The 23,584-nt window shown below is 32.9% G+C and overlaps 1 protein-coding gene, 1 non-coding gene and 1 pseudogene across 2 annotated transcripts; 2 read left to right on the top strand and 1 right to left on the bottom strand.

The window, feature by feature from the left end:
• Positions 1 to 1,722: 1,722 nt before the first annotated feature.
• Positions 1,723 to 5,935, top strand: LOC149494356 (uncharacterized; annotated as a pseudogene).
• A 9,691-nt stretch (positions 5,936 to 15,626) lies between these two features.
• On the top strand, positions 15,627 to 16,436 carry LOC149494354 (uncharacterized). Its single transcript, XM_089725475.1, has one exon. It carries the CDS (start codon positions 15,627 to 15,629, stop codon positions 16,434 to 16,436), a length of 810 nt encoding a protein of 269 aa, XP_089581601.1.
• LOC149494355 (small nucleolar RNA R71) lies at positions 16,065 to 16,171 on the bottom strand. The gene has a single exon (XR_016322349.1). It is a non-coding gene; the product is annotated as a small nucleolar RNA R71 (small nucleolar RNA).
• Positions 16,437 to 23,584: the final 7,148 nt, after the last annotated feature.

Below are 23,584 nucleotides of genomic sequence, written 5' to 3'. Positions count from 1 at the left end.
CCTGTTTGATATTCTTACTTATGTGAGGATTAGAAAATCTCGAGTTTGAGTCCTCTTGACTACAATTGTTTTTACCAATATCGTGAGTCAAGGGTAGGACTACACCTAGTTGTGTAGCTCGCAATGTTATTTCGGCTCATAAAAGTTTCTAATGAATTGAAAAAAATACTGATTGCATTTAAAATTGAATATAAAATTATTTAATAAATTTATAATTTTAGAATCATCCATTTTTAATTTTTTACTTATCAAAATGAAAAGTAAAATTAATTTTGTATTTGATATTGAAAAAAAAAATTGAAAGTAAATGCTATTGAATTTGTTTATACTTTCACCTTGATTAATTGAACTGGAAATAAAATTTAATTTTCCCATTGAACTTGGTAGCAATATAAAATTTGCTAATTTGCTTAAAAATTAATTTTTTGTACAATTTACACCTTAAATTTGTACAAAAAGAAATAAAAAGCTCATTTTTTTGAAAAAATAATATTTTATATTTTTAAATTTTTAAAAATTTTAAAATTAATAAAGAAAAAATATTTAAAAACATAACAATGATTATAAAAAGTCACATTATTTTATGTTTGATTTAGAAAATAATGAAACAAAATATTTGATTATAAAATATTTATTATTATTTGTTTGGTTATTTTTTTAATTATATACGATCTAGATCAAATATTTAATTATTTTTAATTATATTTGATTTATATAAAATAATTTATTTTTAGATAAAAAATCGCGCATTGTATTTTGTGGTGTAAGTTTAGAGGGTAAAAATGTAAAAAAAAATTAATTTTTCAACAAATTATATATTGCTCTGAAGCACTTCTAAATAAATATTTGAAATTTCAACAAGCACTAGAATAGAAGATTCAAATTAATTAAGCCCTTGTGATTTCTTTTGATTAAAAAAGTATATAAATTTTTTAACTCACAGTCACAACTCTATTAAAATTCTGTTCTTTTTTTTTTTTTTTCCATCAAAGCACAATTTCAAATCCATCAACTAAATATATGTTACCTTAAAAAAAATACTTGAACTTCAATTCTTTTTTAGTTTTTAATTAACCAAAAGAAATGAAGTTTAATCTCTTTTATTATTTGAATGGATTTTTTTATTGGTATCTCACTTAAAGAGAAGAGTGTTGAACCATTCATCCATACACTCGTTGGTTATTATTTAAGTTAACTTTATTTTTAATTCTCTTCTACAAAAAACAATACACCAGAAGTTATAGTAAGGGGTTAACGTGACACATTTTGGAAGACCTTTTCTGCAAACGATTATCTTTATAACGAATGTTAAATTATGTAATTTTATGGTTGTAATGGGTTGGCTGAGCTCGAATTTTGAGAGGAAATATTTTTTTTCTAAAAAAAAAAAAATCAAGAACTAACGAGAATAGAATTTCAAAATGGAGGCCTCTCATTGATTTCTCAAATTTTAATTTTTTTTTAATTTATAAAGTATATAAAAAAAATTTAGAATGGTTAAATTTTAGGAGTCAAAAAAGAGTTTTTATAGAATGGTTAATTTAACTTTTTGTAATTTTTTTAATTAAAATATAAAAATGTAATTGGATGGATGGAGGAAACTTCACTGAAGGATTCTCCAACATGCATTTACTTTGCAACACATTTTTTCACGTCATGGACCATTTTGCTACTTCTCTCTGTATATAACAAGCTAGAGCGAGTTGAAGATAAGTATTAAAAATGGATATAATTAAGAGGTATTGTTGGATATTAGTGATTTTATTATTGTTAAAAGAGAGTTGTGATGGCTGTTTAGAGGAAGAAAGAGTTGCACTCTTGCAAATAACGTCTTCCTTCAATTCTTCTTTGTTTGATTATTCTTGGAGGAGAGATAGTGTTGCCTGTTGTAATTGGGAAGGCATTGAGTGCGATGAAATTACTGGTCGAGTTACAAAACTCGACCTTTCATTCAAGAGGAATTTTTCTTCACAGAATGATTTTTACTTAAATGCCTCTTTGTTTCTTCCATTCCAACAATTGAAGTATCTTGATTTGGGATATAATCGATTTAACAATAGTATCTTATCATCGCTGGGCGGTCTTTCATCTTTGAAATACTTAATTCTATTTTGCAATAGATTGGAAGGAATAATTAATATGCCAGGTGATAACTTCACTTTTTTTTTTTTTTTTCCATTTTGCCTCAAACTATTAACAAGAGGCAGCAGAATCAAAGGCTTTAATTATTAATTTGAAGGACTAACTTTTTGTTTTCGTCTCAAACTATTAAAAATATTTATGTACACTGACGTGTGTTGAGAAGTGCAGAATTAAATAATTTGATAGAATTGGATATGAGTGGCAATGAAATCAAAGGCTTCAATTCTTACCATGGTACAATATATTTTTGTTTTCTTATTTACTAATATCTAACAGTTTTGATCTCTTAATTAACAACTTTCTAAGTGAAAGTAATTTTTTTCTCAATGCTTATTAAATATTCATTTGAGGAGAAATTTAAATTTGGTGTTTCATTTGAATCAATAGGGTCCTATAATTTCACTAATTTGGTGTTAGGAATCAGCTCTGATACCAGTTGTTGGGCATCAGCTCTGATGCCACTCGTTGGGCCCTTTCAACCAATTAAGAGAAAATTAACGCAGTGGAATAATCAACATTGTGACACATAGAAATTTACGTGGTTCACCCTCAACTGTTTAGGGCTACGTCCACGGGACAAACTCCGAATCATTCTTCCACTATTAAAAATAGTAGGTACACAAAGAGAGTAATACAAAAATAGTAGCACTCAAAACCCTCAACTGTTTAGGGCTACGTCCACGGGATAAACTCAGAATCATTCTTCCACTATTAAAAATAGTAGGTACACAAAGAGAGTAATACAAAAATAGTGGCACTCAAAGTGTTTCCCAAAAACACCCTAAAATAATTTTCTCACTATTTTTCTCCCTCTAGTTTTAGGAAAACCTTCCTAAAACTAGATAACTAACTCTCTCTACATTTTTCCTTCGTCTTTCTGCTGTGTGTTGTGTTGAGGTGCATTTGCCTCTATTTATAGGCGAGGATACGAGAGAGGTAATACAAGAGAGGTAACAAGCTCTGATACCACTTGTTAGGAATCAGCTCTGATACCACTTGTTAGGAATCAGCTTTGATACCACTTGTTGGAAAAAAATTACGCAAAATCCCTAATAAGTCAGATTTATGAGGGAACAAAAGAAAATAATAACACACAATTTGATAACGGAGTTCGGCCAATCTTGCCTACATCTCCGGACTGCCAGAGATCTTTTATAAGAGAAAAAATAAATAAAGTGTTTACATACACTCACAACTCTCTATTCAAGAATACCCGAAAAATTAAACTTAATTTTTCTTCTTGAATAATCACTCTATTTTTCTCTCTCACAATTGTTCTCTCACAATTGCTCTCACTCTCTCTGTCTTGTTGGTGTATTGAACAGAGAGAGGAAGATGAGAGAGCCTTGTATAACTCATTCACGGCTCTCCATCTTTGTCAAAGTTGCTTGCCAACTTTCACCTTTTTTTTTTTTCTTTTCATCACGTGTGTGAGTACACCACAACCTAACTTTGACATTTGGAAGAGTTGCACCTGGATTATTCTATTATTGTGGATGAAAACTTTCTTCAAAGCCTTGGAGCAATGATGCCTTCTGTTGAGCTTTTGTCTTTAAGCTGGCTGAATGGATCCGTACCTACTAGAGGTAATTAAATTAACTACACTTCAAGGAAAAAGAAAACAAAAGATGTCTCTCTTAAAATGTCAGATTAAAAAAAAAAAAAAAGAGCTTATATCAGTAAAAAGAATCTCTCAAATTTAAAATTATCAAAAAAATTCCAATATATTTTCACACACTCCTTTTTGAATTTTTATAGGTTTACTTAATTTCAAAAATTTGGAGTATTTGGACTTGAGGTATTCTGCTATCAACAATAGCTTTGGTCTACAAGACATTGGAATGATGAGGCATCTTAAAACTTTATTATTACGTGGTTGTGGAATTACTGGACCCATACCTACTGATCAAGGTATGTTCAACAATCTCTGGCTCTCCCTTGTATCATCTCTTTCAATAAATTAGAATTGTAACTAACCAAAGGTTTTTTTTTTCTTTTTTGTTGCAAAATTTCAAATATTCAGGTCTTTGCAAATTGAAGTTTCTGCAAGAGCTAGATATAAGTGGCAATTATCTCAATGGTAGTTTGCCATGCTGTCTAGCAAATTTGACATCCCTCAAAAAATTCTCTCTCTCTTCTAATAACTTTATTGGAGACATTGCTTCATCTCCTCTTAGGAGATTAATATCTCTTGAATATCTAAGTCTCTTTGATAATCTCTTCCAAATCCCAATCTCACTCTCTCTATTTTTCAACTATTCAAATCTCAATTTTTTAAATTGTCAACAGAACACCATATATGCCATAACAGAGGCTCAAAATTTCACTCCAAAGTTTCAGTTAGAGACTCCCCTGTTGTCTGGCCATGGATATGGTAGTGGAGAAATTCCCAAGTTCCTCTATCATCAGTATAATCTGCGATATGTTGATATATCAAACAATAAAATAAGAGGAGAGTTTCCATTCTGGTTATTAGGCAACAACACAAAACTAATGGATCTTAATTTGGCCAACAATTCTCTTTTAGGGTCATTCCAGTTACCTATTCATTCTCCTCTGAATTTGTCATTCTTGGATATTTCTGACAATAGTCTGTATGGATCCATCCCAAAAAAAATTGGAATACATTTGTCAAGATTGATGGATTTAAACATGAGGGGAAATGGTTTGAATGGGAATATTCCCCCTTCATTTGGAAATATGAGCTTTTTGGAAAGTTTGAACTTATCTGACAATAGATTGTCAGGAAGTATACTTGAGAAATTGACCGTAGGTTGTATCTCATTATATCATCTCAAACTTTTAAAGAACACTTTGCAAGGATCTTTGAGTGATGTATTTAATGGTGACTCTTCATTATTTATGTTAGATCTTAGCCACAATAACTTAATAGGAAAAATTCCAATGAGGATTGCCAACAATTCTAGGTTGAGGTACATTCAGTTAAGTAGTAATCATTTGGAGGGTGGAATTCCAACTCAATTATGCAACTTGTATAACTTAAGCTTGATTGATCTCTCTCATAATAATCTTTCTGGTCATATTCTCCCTTGTCTGAGGCTTACTAGTGATTGGTCTAAACGACATGAATTTCCAATTGACTTACAACCTTTAGAGTTTACAAACAAGAATGCATTATTCTTATCAACCAAGAACACTCCAATATTTCTCGGGAATTGATCTTTCTTGTAATAATTTTTCTAGAGAGATTCCATTTGAAATTGGAGATCTTGATACAATTCAAATGTTAAATCTATCACACAATAGTTTGACTGGATCAATTCCACAAACATTTTCAAATTTGAGGCAAATCGAGAGCTTAGATCTTTCTTACAACAATTTGGAGGGGGAAATTCCTTCTCAAATTACTCGATTATATTCTTTAGAAGTTTTCAGTGTAGCACACAATAACTTATCTGGTAAGACACCTATAAGAGTTGCACAATTTGGAACATTTGATGAAGGCAGCTATGAGGGAAATCCTTTCCTCTGTGGATTGCCACCGCCAAAAGCTTGCAATGCAGTAATACCTTCATCACGAATACCCATAAATTCAATTGTTGACAATAGTGGCTTCATCGACATGGATATTTTCTATGTGAGCTTTGTGGTATCTTACATCATAGTTTTGTTGGGAATAATTGCAGTTTTATATATAAATCCATATTGGCGACAAGCTTGGTTTTACTATGTAGAATTGATATCCACCAATTGTTATTACTTTCTTGTTGACAATATTCCTTACTTATTTAAGTTTGGAGTTTCTACATTGTCTATGGTTCATAATTCATAGTGTAACGCTTATGAATAATGAAATGTAAGGTAAATTATAAATTTAAATTGCATTTTTTTTAGAATAACAAATTTAAACTATGTTTCTTTATTTTCTTTTAAACATATTAGAGAGGTAAATTGATTTTGCAAAAATAAAACTTATATTTTAAATATGACTAGTATTTAAAAATGTGTGGTGCATGTTTATAAGTAATCATTATTAATTTAATAATTTTTTTACAATTTTTATTATTTACCAAGAATTATGTTCATTATTATTTTAATTTTTTTAAAAATAAATTTAATATAATAATTAATAACAAATAACATTGATAATATATAATAATATTAATATTAAATAAAATTAATATATTAACAATTGATGATAATAATAAATCGGATGAATGTTTGGGGTACACTTGATACCGAAATCCTTAATAATGAAAGTGTGTATATATATATATATATATATATATATATATATATATATATATATATATATATATATATATATAAACTTCTACAGCAGGACATTAATAAAATTTTTAATTGGTACACTATTAAATTTAAATTTTCTATTTTATAAAATTTATAATTATTTTGTATGCTTTATTTTATTTATTAAAATAAGAAATCAGTGTAACCAATCAAAGTGAATTACTTCTATTTTTTCAACTAATGATATCAAAAGCTTTAAAAATATTTTTGTCGATCTATAAATTTAGTATGAATATTTTTATCAATTCCAATATTTCTCTTCTTATTTCCACTTTTATATACTCCCTTCATTCCACTTTAATTGCAATATTTCATCTTTTCAAAACAATTAAGAAAATGATTGGAACACATTGATTTTCTAAAAATACATAGTAGAATACCTAAATTGGCCTTCTTAAATTAAAAACTCTCCATCTTTTTTTGGATACATAGGAGGCTCAATGGACCGAAATAATATTGTGAGCTACACAGCAGGGGGCAAAAAAAATTCTCCATTTAATTTTACTACAAAGTCAATGCTAATTTTATCTCGTATTAAAGGGAAAATAATAAACTTATTTTACTACAAAGTCAATGCTAATTATGCTATTTCATCTCCCTGCTCACTTCTTTTTTTTTTTTTTTATGATTTTATAATTCAAATACCCTCTTAGCACTCATAATTCTCTCTGCTTTTCTAAGGGTGGATTTTAATCAAACACTTGATGGGCAGAAAATTATAAAAATCCAAAAAATCTCTTTTAAATTTTTTGTGGTCTTCTGATTGAGTTGGAAGACCCTTAAGAGGAATCATATCACTTGCTATTACATTTTGTAAGTATAAATGTCAATTTGATTTAAAATAGGAAAATGAGTAAACAAAGAAATATAGAGTAAATGTAAAATGTTTTAAACATAAATGCAAATTCTTTTTTGGATTTATTTTTAAATATAGTTTTAAAACTTTTTTTTTTATATAATCACAAAATTTTCTTTTAACCGGAGAAGGTGTCTAGTTACATGTTCTTTTAATTTATTTTTTAATTTATTTAAATTTGGTAGAAAATGCAAACTTAACGGAAAAAGCTAAATTTTTGATGGAAGGAAGTGCACAATGGTAAAAAATATAGGGATAAAGTAGTATATTAAAAAAAAAGAGAAAAATAATTAACATAAGATCCGTATAAGCAAAAAATAATTAACATTAAGCATTAAGCATCTCCTTTCAGGAACTAAAGAATAAGTACAGACTACTAGAAATAATTAACAGCCAAAAGTTTGGCCAACATACAAACTGGAAATAAATATATTCCCTCCGTTTATTTTATTACTTTGTTATTCTTTTTTAGATGTTTCATAATGTTTGTAAGGTTTTTAAATTTAAACATGTAAATAATTATTTTTTTCATAATAACTTTTATAATTATTTATCAAATGAAAGAATTTTATTAATATTTTAATGAGTTAAGGGTAAAAAATTATAAAATAATTTTTATTAATTAAATTCTTAATATAAGTGTTTTGTGAAACCATGCAAACGAAATGGTGCGGAGGGAGTAAATGTTTGATGAGTGAAATTAAATACATGAGCTACCTGTCCACATCAAACGTTTAGGTCAGTGATTTGCTAGAAAATTTTAAACCAATTGGAATGAACTCTAGTGACTCATTTGAATGAAATTAAATTAGAAATAATCTGAAATTTTTAATAAATCTCAATACATTTTTCCGCTAAATTCTGATTGAAATGATTAAATTTATGTAATTAATTATATTTATAAAAAATTTAGAAAAAATAAAATAAAATTGAAAAAAATGTGTATAAAGTCAATTACCAACATCTACTGGTCCATTTAAAAAAAATCTTAGAGATGATAAAAAGAAAAAGAAAAAGAAAAAAGATGTTTCATATTAATAAGAAAATTAAAGAATTCTAAAAATTCTTCGAAATATAAAAAATATAAAAAAAAATGATAAGACTGTGACTCCCACTCTGCAGTATCAACTATCAAGAGACTATAGAATGAAAATTATTGGCTCACCAAAATTCTTACCACCAGTATGAGCTAAGGCCTCAATCAATGGCACACGATGAAGAATTATTGAGCAAGGCATATGGCAACTCCACAATTAGCTTTCCCATGTCCTCAGTAAGACAGCTGAATACTCTCCTATCAATACATGTAGAAATTTAACTTCCAATTCACTATATCAATGAAATTTAAATCCATCATTTACGTAAAAATTAAATAATTCCATTATTGTATCTCATTATTATGTATACATGCCAGTTAGAAAAAAGACACCAGAACAATTAAAACCATAGTAAAATAGCATATAAGTGAGCAATCATCTTTCAAAGAGATCAAAACTAAACATTTGACCAAAATATAATTTTATCCACCTAATAACATGTAAGAGATAAATTTCTTGCTACTTTTCGGGTTCAAGAACAATGAATTATGAATATGATTTTATTTTTCTTTAATTCAGAAATCGAAAAGAACAAAGCAATCATGAAATCACAGACACAAGAGAACTATGGGAGACTCACTAACAGAATTCAACAACTATCACCATAATGAAAATCGAGTTTAAACATCACCCAGCAACAAAATAAATTCATTTATTTTGTGAAAAGAACACAAACCCCAAGTATATCAACATCAGTAAGGTTCATTTAATCGAAGAGAAAGTCATTTGTCTCATATTTGGTCGCTTATTGGCATCTAAATCTATACATCAAAGACAAACCAGCAAGGTTCGTTTGAAAGCTCTTGGAAAAGACATCATAAGATCCGTTTCTAAGCTTATAATTAAATCCGTCTCTAATTCGTTTCTAAATCTGTTGCTATTTACCTGTTTATCTATCTGGCTCCAAACATTACCATATTTCCACATTTATAAATATTCTAATCTTGTCATATTTCTAATAAAATTAATTTAAAATCAAATAAAGAAAGTTAACATAATATTGAATGCATTTAAAATATCAAGACAACAGAAATTGTCTCAAATAGAAACAACAATATGTCTTAAACGGACTATTAAATATGTTAATACAAAGCGAGTAAAGTCAACTTAGATGATATCATCACCCTAAATACCAGCGTGAGTATCTGAAGAAGAGTGCGATCCAGGATGCTCTGAAGTATGAACTGGAGGAGCCATACGTGTCAAATGATTGCAAACAAGCTCTGCAACTTCTTGTTGTAACTGCTGCTGCAACTTTTCTTGCATAATTTGTTGTTGCTGTTAGAACTCTTGTTGATATCGCATCTCCAACTCTTTCATTCATTACTCTAATATCTCCTTAATTCGAGCATCAATATTTTCACCAGCTTGTTCTTGAAGGCGAGATGTAGCAGAAGAGCTAGAGGTGCTGGAATGACCAAAGAAAAGTGATGCCTACGAACTGAGACTATACACTTGCTATTTCTTGATTCCACCAACTTGTTGTAGATATATCTGAGTAGCATCAACTGGGCATGGTTCACTGGACCCCTCTTCAGCTTGAGATTCAATTTCAACTCTAGATACAACAGCCACCTGAAAGTAATGATAAAATATATAATGATCAGTACTTGTACTTCCATTATTGAAATATAAGCAAAATAATTATAATTTTGGCCGTGTCAACTTACAAATGTTTTCTTGGCGATTCCTAGTAATAGGGTCTGAATACTGGTTGTTTATATATATATAATAAAAAAAAAAACTATTCCTATGACTATAAATTTTATTAGAATAAATAATAGAAAATCCAAGAGAAACCTCCTTAATTCTCATCAAATTAGACAAAAATAACCGAGAGGTCTAGAGATTTCTATGAATTGAATCGAAACTCAACTTAAAACATAGCAATTGAACCAAATTGCCTTTAAAAGGCTAATCAGAAACTTTGGTTGTTTGGCATAACTATTGGTGCCAACCCAAAGAGTCTATCTACTTGGTTTCTTATAATTGAAAAGGTTGAAGCAAAACTTTCCCACTGAAAAGCTAGACATTTTCGATGGGTGGAAAAATAACTTTATTTATATTTATTTTATCTTTTTTACCTCTCCATTTTACGTATGAATTTAGAGCCTCACAAAATATACTCATAAACTAGAATCTATTCAGAGAAGATTTTTATGCGTAAAGGCCTTGACGGTGAAAAGCCTCTAAACTGGATAGCGTGGATGTTGTAACTAGGGAGAAAAAGCATTATGGGTTAGATATTCAGGTGTTCAAAAATAAGAACACAACCCTTTGGAAACATATTTTGATTTCCATGTATGGGCAAGAGGCTTCCTTAAAACCAATTGTGCAATTCTCAACCTAGAGACGACCTCCAATGTAACATCCTGATTTTCATAACATGTTATTTTCATATATTTCAGTATTTTTAGAGTCTAATTACGCATTAACATGATTTATTATAAATTATGGATGATTTATGATCATTTAGGTGAATTATAATGTCATAGGGGCATTTTCATAATTTGTCATGTTATTAGACCGTGTTTTGGTAATATAGTGTATTTTATGTTAGACAGTCATATATTATATCATGCATATGTGTAATGTTAAATTCTAGCATTTAGATTGAAAAAGACCAATTAAATCTCAACCTTTTTTAATGAGAAAAACAAAAGTTAAAAGACAAACAAAAGTCACATGCCACTACAAAATAAAAATACAGTCTCACATCTTATCCTTAAATAATTCCATTATTGTATCTCATTGTTATGTATACATGCCAGTTAGTAAAAGACACCATAATGAAAATCGAGTTTAAACATCACCGAGCAACAAAATAAATTCATTTATTTTGTGAAAAGAACACAAACCCCAGGTATATCAACATCAGTAAGGTTCGTTTAATCGAAGAGGAAAGTCATTTGCCTCATATTTGGTCGCTTATTGGCATCTAAATCTATACATCAAAGACAAACCAGCAAGGTTCGTTTGAAAGCTCTTGGAAAAGACATCATAAGATCCGTTTCTAAGCTTATCTATCTGGCTCCAAACATTTCCATATTTCCACATTTATAAATATTCTAATCTTGTCATACTAATAAAATTAATTTAAAATCAAATAAAGAAAGTTAACATAATATTGAATACATTTAAAATATCAAGACAACAGAAATTGTCTCAGATAGAAACAACAATATGTCTTAAACGTAGTATTAAATATGCTAATACAAAGCGAGTAAAGTCAACTTGATATCATCACCCTAAATACCAGCGTGAGTATCTGAAGAAGAGTGCGATCCAGGATGCTCTGAAGTATGAACTGGTGGAGCCATACGTGTCAAATGATTGCGAACAAGCTCTGCAACTTGTTGTTGTAACTGCTGCTGCAACTTTTCTTGCATAATTTGTTGTCACTGTTAGAACTCTTGTTGATATCATTATCAAAAAAAAAAAAAAAAAAAAAAAAAAAAAAAACTCTTGTTGATATCGCTTCTCCAACTCTTTCATTCATTACTCTAACATCTCCTTAATTCGAGCATCAATATTTTCACCAGCTTGTTCGTGAAGGCGAGATGTAGCAGAAGAGCTAGAGGTGCTGGAATGACCAAAGAAAAGTGATGCCTACGAACCGAGACTATACACTTGCTACTTCTTGATACCACCAACTTCTTGTAGATATATCTGAGTAGCATCAACTGGGCATGGTTCACTGGACCCCTCTTCAGCTTGAGATTCAATTTCAACTCTAGATACAACAGCCTCCTGAAAGTAATGATAACATATATAATGATTAGTACTTGCACTTCCATTATTAAAATATGTTGGGAAAAATTACGCAAAATCCCCTTTACGAGGGAGCAAAAGAAAATAATAACACACAATTTGATAACGGAGTTCGGCCAATCTTGCCTACGTCTCCGGACTGCCACAGATCTTTTATAGGAGAAAAACACTCACAACTCTCTATTCAAGAATACCTGAAAAACTTAAGCTTAATTTTTCTTCTTGAATAATCACTCTATTTTTCTCTCTCACTATTGTTCTCTCACAATTGATCTCACTCTCTCTGTCTTGTTGGTGTATTTAAACGGAGGCAAATCCTCTCCTATTTATAGGAGAGAAAGATGAGAGAGCGGTGTATAACTCATTCACGGCTCTCCATCTTTGTCAAAGTTGCTTGCCAACTTTCACCTAATTTTTTTTTGTTCTTTTCATCACGTGTATGGGTACACCTAACTTTGACAATCTCCCACTTGAAGACTGATTTCAATCTGTCTTCACACATTAATTCTGCGGCAATCTTCTCTGGTCTGTTATTCTAGCTCTATCCAGCTGATTCCCAACAAAATATAAGCAAAATAATTATAATTTTGGACATGTCAACTTACAAATGTTTTCTTGGCGATTCCTAGTAATAGGGTCTGAATACTGGTTGTTTATATATAAAAAAAAAACTATTCCTATGACTATAAATTTTATTAGAATAAATAATAGAAAATCCAAGAGAAACCTCCTTAATTCTCATCAAATTAGACAAAAATAACCGATGGTCTAGAGACTTCTCTGAATTGAACCGAAACTCAACTTAAAACATAGCAATTGAACCAAATTGCCTTTAAAAGGCTAATCAGAAACTTTGGCTGTTTGGCATAACTATTGGTGCCAACCCAAAGAGTCTATCTACTTGGTTCTTATAATTGAAAAGGTTGAAGCAAAACTTTCCCACTGAAAAGCTAGACATTTTCAATGGGTGGAAAAATAACTTTATTTATATTTATTTTATCTTTTTTACCTCTCCATTTTACCGTATGAATTTAGAGCCTCACAAAATATACTCATAAACTAGAATCTATTCAGAGAAGCTTTTATGCGTAAAGGCCTTGACGGTGAAAAGCCTCTAAACTGGATAGCGTGGATGTTGTAATTAGGGAGAAAAAGCATTATGGGTTAGATATTCAGGTGTTCAAAAATAAGAACACAACCCTTTTAGGCAAATGGTGGTGGTGATTCAAATTTGAAAAAAATCTTCTTTGGAAACATATTTTGATTTCATGTATGGGCAAGAGGCTTCCTTAAAACCAATTGTGCAATTCTCAGCATAGAGACGACCTCCCCTGTAACATCCTAATTTTCATAACATGTTATTTTCATGTATTTCAATATTTTAGAGTCTAATTACGTATTAGCATGATTTATTATAAATTATGGATGATTTATGATCATTTAGGTGAATTATAATGCCATAGGGGCATTTTCATAATTTGTCATGTTATTAGACCGTGTTTTGGTAATACAGTGTATTTTATGTTAGACAGTCATATATTATATCATGCATATGTGTAATGTTAAATTCTAGCATTTAGATTGAAAAAGACCAATTAAATCTCAACCTTGTTTAATGAGAAAAAAAAAAGTTAAAAGACAAACAAAAGTCACATGCCACTACAAAATAAAAATACAGTCTCACACCTTATCCTTATGTAATCTCACACTATAAAAGTGTAACACCCTTTATCCTATGTACAAGCATCCTAAATCAAAGGTTGCACACTACAACTCTACATCTAAATGCATGGGATTACACCTCATGCACACACATGCTCCAAGCATGTGAAAAATAATATCACATGGTAAAATATAACTTCACAATAATGCAAAAATAAGCAAGCTTAAGCATGGATCTCAACATACATGGCATAAAAATAAGAACCTGAACCATATTTCACAGAAATCAAACAGTTATAACCTAAAAATCTCTTAAACGTTGAAAATGTACAAACCTTAACAAATCAACCCTCCAAAATTTCCTTTCCTTTACTTTTTGGAGGATTCGCCTCTTATAATCAAGAAAAAGGAGATTTTTACCAACTAAATCATGAACATGAATTTTATTGTAAAACATAGTGAATGTGACATATGATGCATGATTTTAGCCTTAGATTTAAAAGAAAAATAAAAGAAAGAGGAAAGAGAAAGAGGCAGAGTGTTAAGTGAGGGTTTCACCTTGATTTACTTGGAATCTTGCAACAAAATTTACATCAACTGAAAGATCTTCTTGAGGATATTAACAAATCAAAATTTCATGAGAAGATAACAAGTGCAGATGGGTGAAAATGGGAGAAAAATGGTTGGGCCAAGGTGTTTGTTTTGAGAGAAAGTTGAGAGAAAATAAGAGAGATGAGAGGAGAGAGGAGGTAGTGTTTGGGTACAAGTTTAATGGCGTGTAGAAATATTTTCTTAGGGCTTTTTCCCTCATTTCTTTCATTATTCTTATTGATTATGGAATATTTATCAAGTATTATTGGGTTTTATTTAAGTACTATGTGTAACTAAATTCTTATACTAGGGGTTGATGTAGCTTAATCTCTTTTCCAATTTATGCAATTAGATTTATTTTTCCTTATTCAAGTTATGATTTATTAATGAACTTAATGCTTCTAGGCAGAATTTTCCCCTAGATTGATTTATTTCAATTATCACTATCGGAAGAAGGATCTTTGATATGAAAAGGTTAATAAAATACATGAGAATAATAACTTGATACGGAAGCTATACGGTTTGACTCATGGGGGGTTTTCATAAGTTAATGACCTTAGGTTATGAATTCACAAAACAAACCATAAAACTTAATGATTTAATTCATGTTTGATTGCGCTATTGGAAGATAGGTAATTAGACCGGGTTAAAATAGCTAACAATACATCGGGAGAGCTTGTTAGTGATTTTTGGGTTGTTTCCCCTACTTGAATAATTAAATTGATCAATGAACTAATGAAATAAATTGGATAGAGTTAACTGAAATCAAAACCCCTAGTAGCTTTACTTTCTTGATTTCTTTTAATCAATTTTTGTTTACTTGACTCTTGTTTATTTTACATTTATACAATAAATCTCTTAATTATCGTTTAAATAATAACAAGATAACACAATTTTGGTACTTGGTTTACAATCCTCGTGGGAACGATATCTTACTCATCATATATTACTTGTAGCGATTCGTACACTTGCAAAATAAGCTGTCAAGTTTTTGGCGCCGTTGCCGGGGATTGGCAATACCAATATCAATACGAATTATCTTGTTATTACTTTAGACATTTACTTATTTAATTGTTTTTATTCATTTAATTTCTCTATAGACTATCTCAGGATTTATGCAAAGAATATCTAGAAGGACAGAACCTCTAATCTTTGATCCCGAAATTGAGAAAACCTGCAGAAAGAACAACGCAGCAAGGAGAGCACAAGAAAACAGATCCGAACAACAATCAAACATGGACGGAATTAATCCTCAATTTCCAAACATACCTCTTGCTGCAAATCCTCAGATCGTACAACAAAATGTTCGCACATTGCGAGATTATACCACACCTTCTCTCAATGGAGCCACCTCCAGCATCACTAGACCAAGAGTGGAAGCAAATAATTTTGAAATTAAACCAGCAATTATCCAAATGCTCTCTACTTCTATCCAATATGGAGGACTTCCTAGTGAAGATCCTAATGCTCATATCACTAATTTCCTGGAAATTTGTGACACGTTCAAACAAAATGGTGTTTCTGAAGATGCCATTAAATTAAGACTCTTTCCTTTTACTTTAAGGGATAAAGCACGATCATGGTTACAATCTTGTCCCGCTGGAAGTTTTACAACTTGGGAAGAATTAGCCCAGAAATTTTTGGCTAAATTCTTTCCATCTTCTAAAACAACTAAATTAAGAAATGAGATTATGACTTTTGCTCATCATGATCAAGAAAGCTTGTATGAGGCTTGGGAAAGATTTAAAGATTTATTGCGAAAGTGTCCTCACCATAGTTTACCCAAATGGTTACAAGTCCAAACTTTCTATAATTCATTGTCACCTAATATTAAAATTACTTTGGATGCAGCTGCAGGAGGATCCTTCGAAAGAAAAGAGATCGACGAGGCATATGACTTAATAGAAGAAATGGCCAGCAATAGCCATTATCAAAGCAGCTCCGAAAGAAGAAAGACTGTTGGGATTTATGAGATTGATGCCATCACTGCACTCAACGCCAAGGTTGACAATATGGTAACAAAAGTTAGATTTGTTAACCACTAAGTCTGTAAATTCTATCATGCAAACTTGTGACAGATGCAACGAACCACACGGAGTAGGAGAATGGATGTTAGATCCTGCAAATCCACAAACTTTGGAGCAAGTAAACTATGTGATGAATCAACAAAGGAGGAATTACCCATATTCAAATCCTTACGATAACAGGTTGAGAAATCATCCAAATCTTTCATATGGTAATTCTAATAATACTTTAAATGCACCACCAGGTTTCTTACCTCCGGAGAAAAAGTCCCATGATGACCTCCTTACCGCCCTCTCAAAATCGCACATGGATTTCATGAACGAAACAAGAGAACACAACAAAATCCAACAAGCTGCGATAAGGAACCTGGAAATCCAAATGGGACAATTTGCAAACATGATGGCAGCTAGACCTCAAGGTACGTTACCTAGTAACACAGAGAAAAACCCTAAAGAGCAGGTACAAGCCATTACTTTAAGGAGTGGTAGAGAATTGGAGGACAAACCCAGAAAAGAGAAGGAGAAGGAAGAGGAGAAAAAGGCACCTATCATTGATCTAGTGGGGAAGGAAGAGGTAAAACCTTATGTTCCACCGGTTCCATTTCCACAAAGATTGAAAAAGACACAGGATGACCAAAGCTTCATGAAATTCCTGGACGTCTTCAAAAAGCTTCAAATAAACATTCCTTTTGCTGAAGCTCTTGCTCAAATGCCCAGTTATGCAAAATTTTTAAAAGAAATCTTGAGCAAGAAAAGAAAGATTGATGACTAGGGAATGGTAAAACTGACTGAGGAATGCAGTGCAATCATTCAAAACAAATTGCCACCAAAGCTCAAAGATCTAGGGAGTTTTTCTATCCCTTGTAATATTGGCAATTTAAATTTTGAAAAGGCTTTAGCTGACTTAGGGGCTAGCATAAATTTGATGTCTTATGAAGTTTTTAAAATGCTAGGTATGGGGGAGCTCAAGCCAACAAGGATGTCTCTACAATTAGCCGATCGATCGATCAAATACCCCAAAGGAATTGTAGAAGACGTACTAGTCAAGGTAGGAAAATTCATTTTTCCAGTTGATTTTGTCATCCTTGACATTGATGAAGGAAGAGAAGGATCATTGATCCTTGGAAGACCTTTTCTTGCAACTGCAAGAGCTCTAATTGATGTACATGATGGGAAACTGACATTGAGAGTTGGTCAAGAAGAAGTTGTTTTCGATGTGTTAAAATCTTGTAAACTACCTATGGACTGCGATGATTGCTTTAGAATAGATGTAATAGATACATGTGTAGAGAAAACTTTGTATAGTGTAGAAAATAATAATACAGAAGAAAAAGAAGACACACCTAAACAAGAACTGAAGCAGCTTCCTCCTCATTTGAAGCATGCATTTCTAGGTGTGAACAACTCTTTTCCTGTTATTATTTCCTCTCACTTAACGCTTGATCAAGAGGAAGGGTTGTTGCAGGTTCTTCGAAAGCACAAGAAAGCAATAGGGTGGTCGATTTCTGATTTACAAGGAATCAGCCCGAGTGTATGCATGCATAAGATCCTAATGGAAGACAACTATAAGCCCTCAATCGAGCATTAAAGACGATTGAATCCAAACATGAAGGAGGTGGTGAAAGCTGAAGTCATAAAACTTCTGGATGCCGGAATTATCTATCCAATCTCCGATAGCAGTTGGGTAAGTCCTATTCAAGTTGTGCCAAAGAAGGGAGGTATGACTGTCATCTTTAATGAAAACAATGAATTAATTCCTACTAGAACAGTCACAGGTTGGCGTGTGTGCATTGATTATAGAAAATTAAACAAAGCAACACGTAAAGACCACTTTCCCCTACCCTTTATTGATCAAATGCTTGAAAGACTTGCAGGTTATCCCTTCTATTGCTTCTTGGATGGTTATTCAGGATACTTTCAAATACCCATTGCTCCTGAAGATCAAGAGAAGACTACCTTCACCTGTCCTTATGGCACTTTTGCCTATAGGAGAATGCCCTTTGGCCTATGCAATGCTCCTGCAACCTTCCAAAGATGCATGATGTCCATATTTTCTGATATGGTTGAGAAATCCATTGAGATATTTATGGATGATTTTTCTGTATTTGGTTCTTCTATCGATGCATGTCTTTATAATTTATCCTTAGTAATGCAACGATGTGAAGATACTAACCTTGTGTTGAATTGGGAAAAATGTCACTTCATGGTTAGTGAAGGTATTGTCTTGGGGCATAAAATCTCTCAACAAGGAATTGAAGTAGACAAAGCCAAAATCGAGGTAATTGAAAAACTACCTCCTCCTAACTCAGTGAAAGGCATAAGAAGTTTTCTTGGTCATGCAGGGTTTTACAGAAGGTTTATCAAGGACTTCTCAAAAATCACAAAACCTCTTTGTCATTTATTAGTTAAAGATGTTCCTTTCAATTTTAACAAAGAGTGTTTAGATGCCTTTAACAGGTTAAAAAAGGAGTTAATTTCAGCACCTATCATCACTACACCAGACTGGACTCTTCCATTTGAACTTATGTGTGATGCTAGTGATCATGCTGTTGGAGCTGTTCTTGGGCAACGGAAGGACAAGAAGTTGCACGTCATCTATTATGCTAGTCGCACCTTGAATGATGCACAATTGAATTATGCAACTACCGAAAAAGAATTGTTAGCTATTGTTTTTGCTTTTGACAAATTCAGGGCCTATTTAATTGGAGCCAAAAAAATAGTCTATACAGATCATTCAGCCATCAAATATCTGCTAGAAAAGAAAGATGCAAAACCGAGACTGATTCGTTGGGTTCTATTATTGCAGGAATTTGATTTGGAAATTCGCGACAAAAAGGGAACCGAAAATCTTGTGGCTGACCACCTTTCCAGATTAGAGTTGGAAGAAGAGGATTCAACTGAACTACAGATCGATGAAAGCTTCCCCCATGAGCAACTCTTGATGGTAAAAACTCAAACCCCCTGGTATGCTGATATAGTCAACTATCTTGTGTGCAAAATCATTCCTCCACATTTCTCTTATCAACAAAAGAAAAAAAATTTTCATGATATCAAATACTACTATTGGGAGGAGCCATTTTTGTTCAAATACTGTAGTGATCAGCTATTCCGGCGGTGCATACCGGAAAGTGAAATGGAAAGTGTCCTTAAATTCTGCCATTCAATGGAATGTGGAGGGCATTTTGGAGCAAACAAGACAACAGCACGTATTTTGGAAAGCGGTTTGTATTGGCCTAATCTGTTTAAAGATGCTTTTAACTATGTTCGTCTTTGTGATCGATGTCAAAGGTTAGGTAACATTTCAAAGCGGCATGAGATGCCTTTGCATGAAATTCTTGAGGTCGAAATCTTCGACGTTTGGGGTCTAGACTTCATGGGGCCATTTCCATCGTCATACTCGAACCAATATATCCTAGTGGCGGTGGATTATGTATCAAAATGGGCAGAAGCTGTTGCCCTTCCCAACAATGATGCTAAAAGTGTGATGAGCTTCATCAAGAAATATATTTTCACACGGCATGGTACTCCAAGAGCAGTAATCACCAATGGAGGTAAGCATTTCTGTAACAAGTACCTTGACTCACTACTTTCCAGATATGGCGTTACACATCGTGTAGGTACTCCATATCACCCTCAAACGAGCGGACAAGTAGAAGTCACGAACCTGGAAATCAAAAAGATTTTGGAGACAACTATTGGCCAATCAAGGAAGGATTGGTCCAAGAAGCTCGATGATGCTCTTTGGGCCTATAGAACTGCATTCAAGATGCCAATTGGCATGTCACCATATCGAATGGTATACGGTAAGGCTTGTCACCTCCCTGTCGAGATTGAGCACAAGGCATATTGGGCGATCCAATTCCTTAACTTTGATACTAAGGAAGCTGGTCAAAAGAGGTTGCTTCAATTGAATATGATGGATGAAATGAGGCTCCACGCTTATGAAAATGCCAAGGTCTATAAAGAACGCACAAAACAGTGGCATGATAAGCGTATTATTTTGCGGAATCTAAGGGTAGGCCAGCAGGTATTACTTTACAACTCTAGACTCCGTCTTTTTCCAGGGAAACTGCGCTCAAGATGGTCCGGCCCATTCACGATTAAAGAGATTTTCCCGCATGGAGCAGTTGAGATTATGGACAGTGACCGAAGTTTCAAGGTTAATGCTCACCGTCTGAAGGTTTACCAAGGTGGAAATTTTGATCCTGTTAAAACCACTATCAATCTGGAGTAAGCTTGAATCAGGTTCGGTACGTCGAACTTAACGACGTTAAACAAAAGTGCTTGTGGGAGACAACCCATTTTCAATTTAATTTTTATGTGTTTGTTTTATTCAATTTTCAGGAATAACAAAAAGCTAAAAAAGCAGCATAACCTGGGTGTGTAAATTAGCACGACCGTATATAGTTCTTAAAAAACAAAAAAAAAAAAAGGGGGTTCAGAAGGTTGCACGCCTAAAACCGTGCGGAGATGCACGACCGTGCCCCATTGCACGCCCGTGCGCGCTTTCACCAGACTTCTAGAAGCGCGCACGGTCTGGACCATGCGGAGATGCACGCCCGTGCGCGCCTTGCTATTTAAATAGCACGCCCTCCATCCAGCGCGCACGCCCTAGCCGCCAGCGCCGTTTCTCTCCCTTTTCTTCCATTTTCTCTCGTTTTCTACCCTTTTCTTTCATTTTCCTCATATTTTCTTCACTATTTTTCATAATCATGCCTCCCAGGTACAAAAGGAGCAGACCTGCTGAATCTGTAGCCGCTGGACGACGCTCTTCTCGCTCCTCCACCGCTTCTCCACCATCCGACAGTCCACCTCTTCCTCCGTTTGAAACGAGTTCTCCCGCACAGCTGGAAAGGTACCATAAACTCTCCTCACGTTCTATCTTGCCCAATAAATTTATAGATGTTGATGCTTTATCCATAGTTGGGCTTCGGGATGCTGTGATTGAGCCTTTAAAGCGTGTGGGGTGGGGAGCTTTTATTGACATGAAGGATCCTGTGTATGCTCCCTTGACATTAGAATTTTTAAGTTCCTACTCCTCCACTATTAGATTCCCCACTGGATGTATTCGAGACTTCATTCGATTTAGATTACTTGGGCGAAACTTTGAACTAACGATAAATGAGGTTAGTCACATTTTCGGTTTTCCCACCGAAAATGCGATTACACAGATCCCTGCAGATTCTTTTGATTCAGATAGGTGGCATGAATTAACAGGTGCAGACCGATATAATCCTAGGGTTTCTAAAGCCTCTAAATTAAAAAACCCTGCTTTGAGGTACATCCATAAATTTATCGTTAGTACCATCTTTGGAAAGAGTGAAAGTGACGGGGTTCTAGGACGAAATGAACTTTATTTTTTATGGGCTATTAATAATGGAGTATTGCTTAATGTTGGATACTGGTTGTGCCAAAAATGGGCCCGAGTCGCAAGGGCCGATAAGGGAGCTATCATGATCGGTTGCTTTGTTACACGCATTGCTACTTATCTATGGGTATGGAACCCGGCTCGACCCATTTATGACAGCTTAGGAGGCAGTAGAGGAACTAAATTGGATATTGATCTTATGATTCACATGAAGATTGTGGAAAAATTTGGAGAATCCTATCGAGTCATAGGTGCCCCAGCAGAAACTACTGATGATGACGCACATACAGCAGCTGACACTGCGGAGGATCAGCCACCTCCTTTCCCTAGTTTTAGCTTTGGTGCAGGTACCTCCGGAGCTGGACCTTCCTCTCAGGGCACTTCCACAGTGTCCAATGATGAGCTGCTTGCCCAGATGCTTTCTCGCATGGACGTGTTCGACACTCGATTTACTGGTGTGGAGTCCATGATCACTGATCGCTTCCAGTCCCTTGAGATCACACAGGGCAGCATCGACTCTCGACTTGACAGCATCGATTCTCGCCTTGACACTGTGCAGGATCAACTTCAGACTATTCTGCAGTTACTTCAGCCCCCTCCACCTCCTCCTTCAGAGGCCTGATGCTCTTTACCTTATTTTAGTTCTCATCTCTTATATTTCTATTTGTTGACTATTTTGGTTTTGTTTACATACTTCCGATTTCCAATAGTTACAGTAGCTTATTTGGATCTTTAATTATTTTTCAATTTCATTTTTCTGGTTATTATATTTCTAACCTTCTAGCTTGGATGCTCTATCACGCCTCATTGCACTCTCTTGTCTCCCATCCATAATGGTACTTTTCTGAACTATTTATTATTTATAATGCCATAAGTTTGGGGAATTGCTCATTGAGGACAATGTGCTCAATTAAGTGGGGGGTAGACATCTTATCTCATCTATAAAAATTAATACAGTTTGGTTTTGTTGAAATAGAATAAGTATGGAATAATTATGAGCAAGAATTGATGATTTATCCTAAATTCATTAAAACTTTGAATAAACTAACGATGTTTCCAAAGTAAATTGTTTTTAACCAAATTTGATCTTAACATACTTCTTTGATTTAACCAATTGTTTAGAAAATTTTGAATCTGAACTTGAATAAAAAGACAAGGGACACTGACGCCATCTTACATGTATGTTTTAAATCAATAAAGCATGAAGGTTTTATTTAAGAAATAGCGGAAATCCATTTTAAACCAAGTAGTATGGAGCATAAAATGCAACTACTTATTATTTATATCTATAAAAGTGGTATGGAGCATAAAATGCAACCACATAAGAAGCAAGGTGGTATGGAACATAAAATGCAACCAAATAATGTAATAGAATTAGGTTACCTAAAATACCTTGAGGTAAGAAATATTACATGTAGGCTGAATTTATCCTAAATATTTACTATTCTAAAGAAAGAAACAAAATGTTCTTTACTCATGTTTAATAAAAAGAATGTGTTATATTACTTTTGGCTAGAAATAACTTACATAGGATACATATACGATTTATTCTTATGATTAATAATTTGGATATTTGATTAAATTCGCAATTAATTATTCCATGCTTTTTCAAGGGAATTTTATTGCTTGAGGACAAGCAATAGTTTAAGTTTGGGGAATTTTGATAGTATTGATTTTTATAGTGTTTTTATTGTAATTCTCACTAAGATTTCTAGTACTTTTAATTTATTCTAATTAATTTTCATATAATATTTGTATGTTTTTAATTAAAAGCTTCCTTAAAATACAACTCACTTGATTG

This window comes from Jatropha curcas, chromosome 8, assembly GCF_041381405.1.
Source record: "Jatropha curcas cultivar XTBG-Jc1 chromosome 8, XTBG_Jcur_1.0, whole genome shotgun sequence".
NCBI lineage: Eukaryota > Viridiplantae > Streptophyta > Magnoliopsida > Malpighiales > Euphorbiaceae > Jatropha > Jatropha curcas.
Note: the sequence above shows the minus strand (reverse complement) of the source record. Positions and strands in the feature narration are given on the sequence as shown.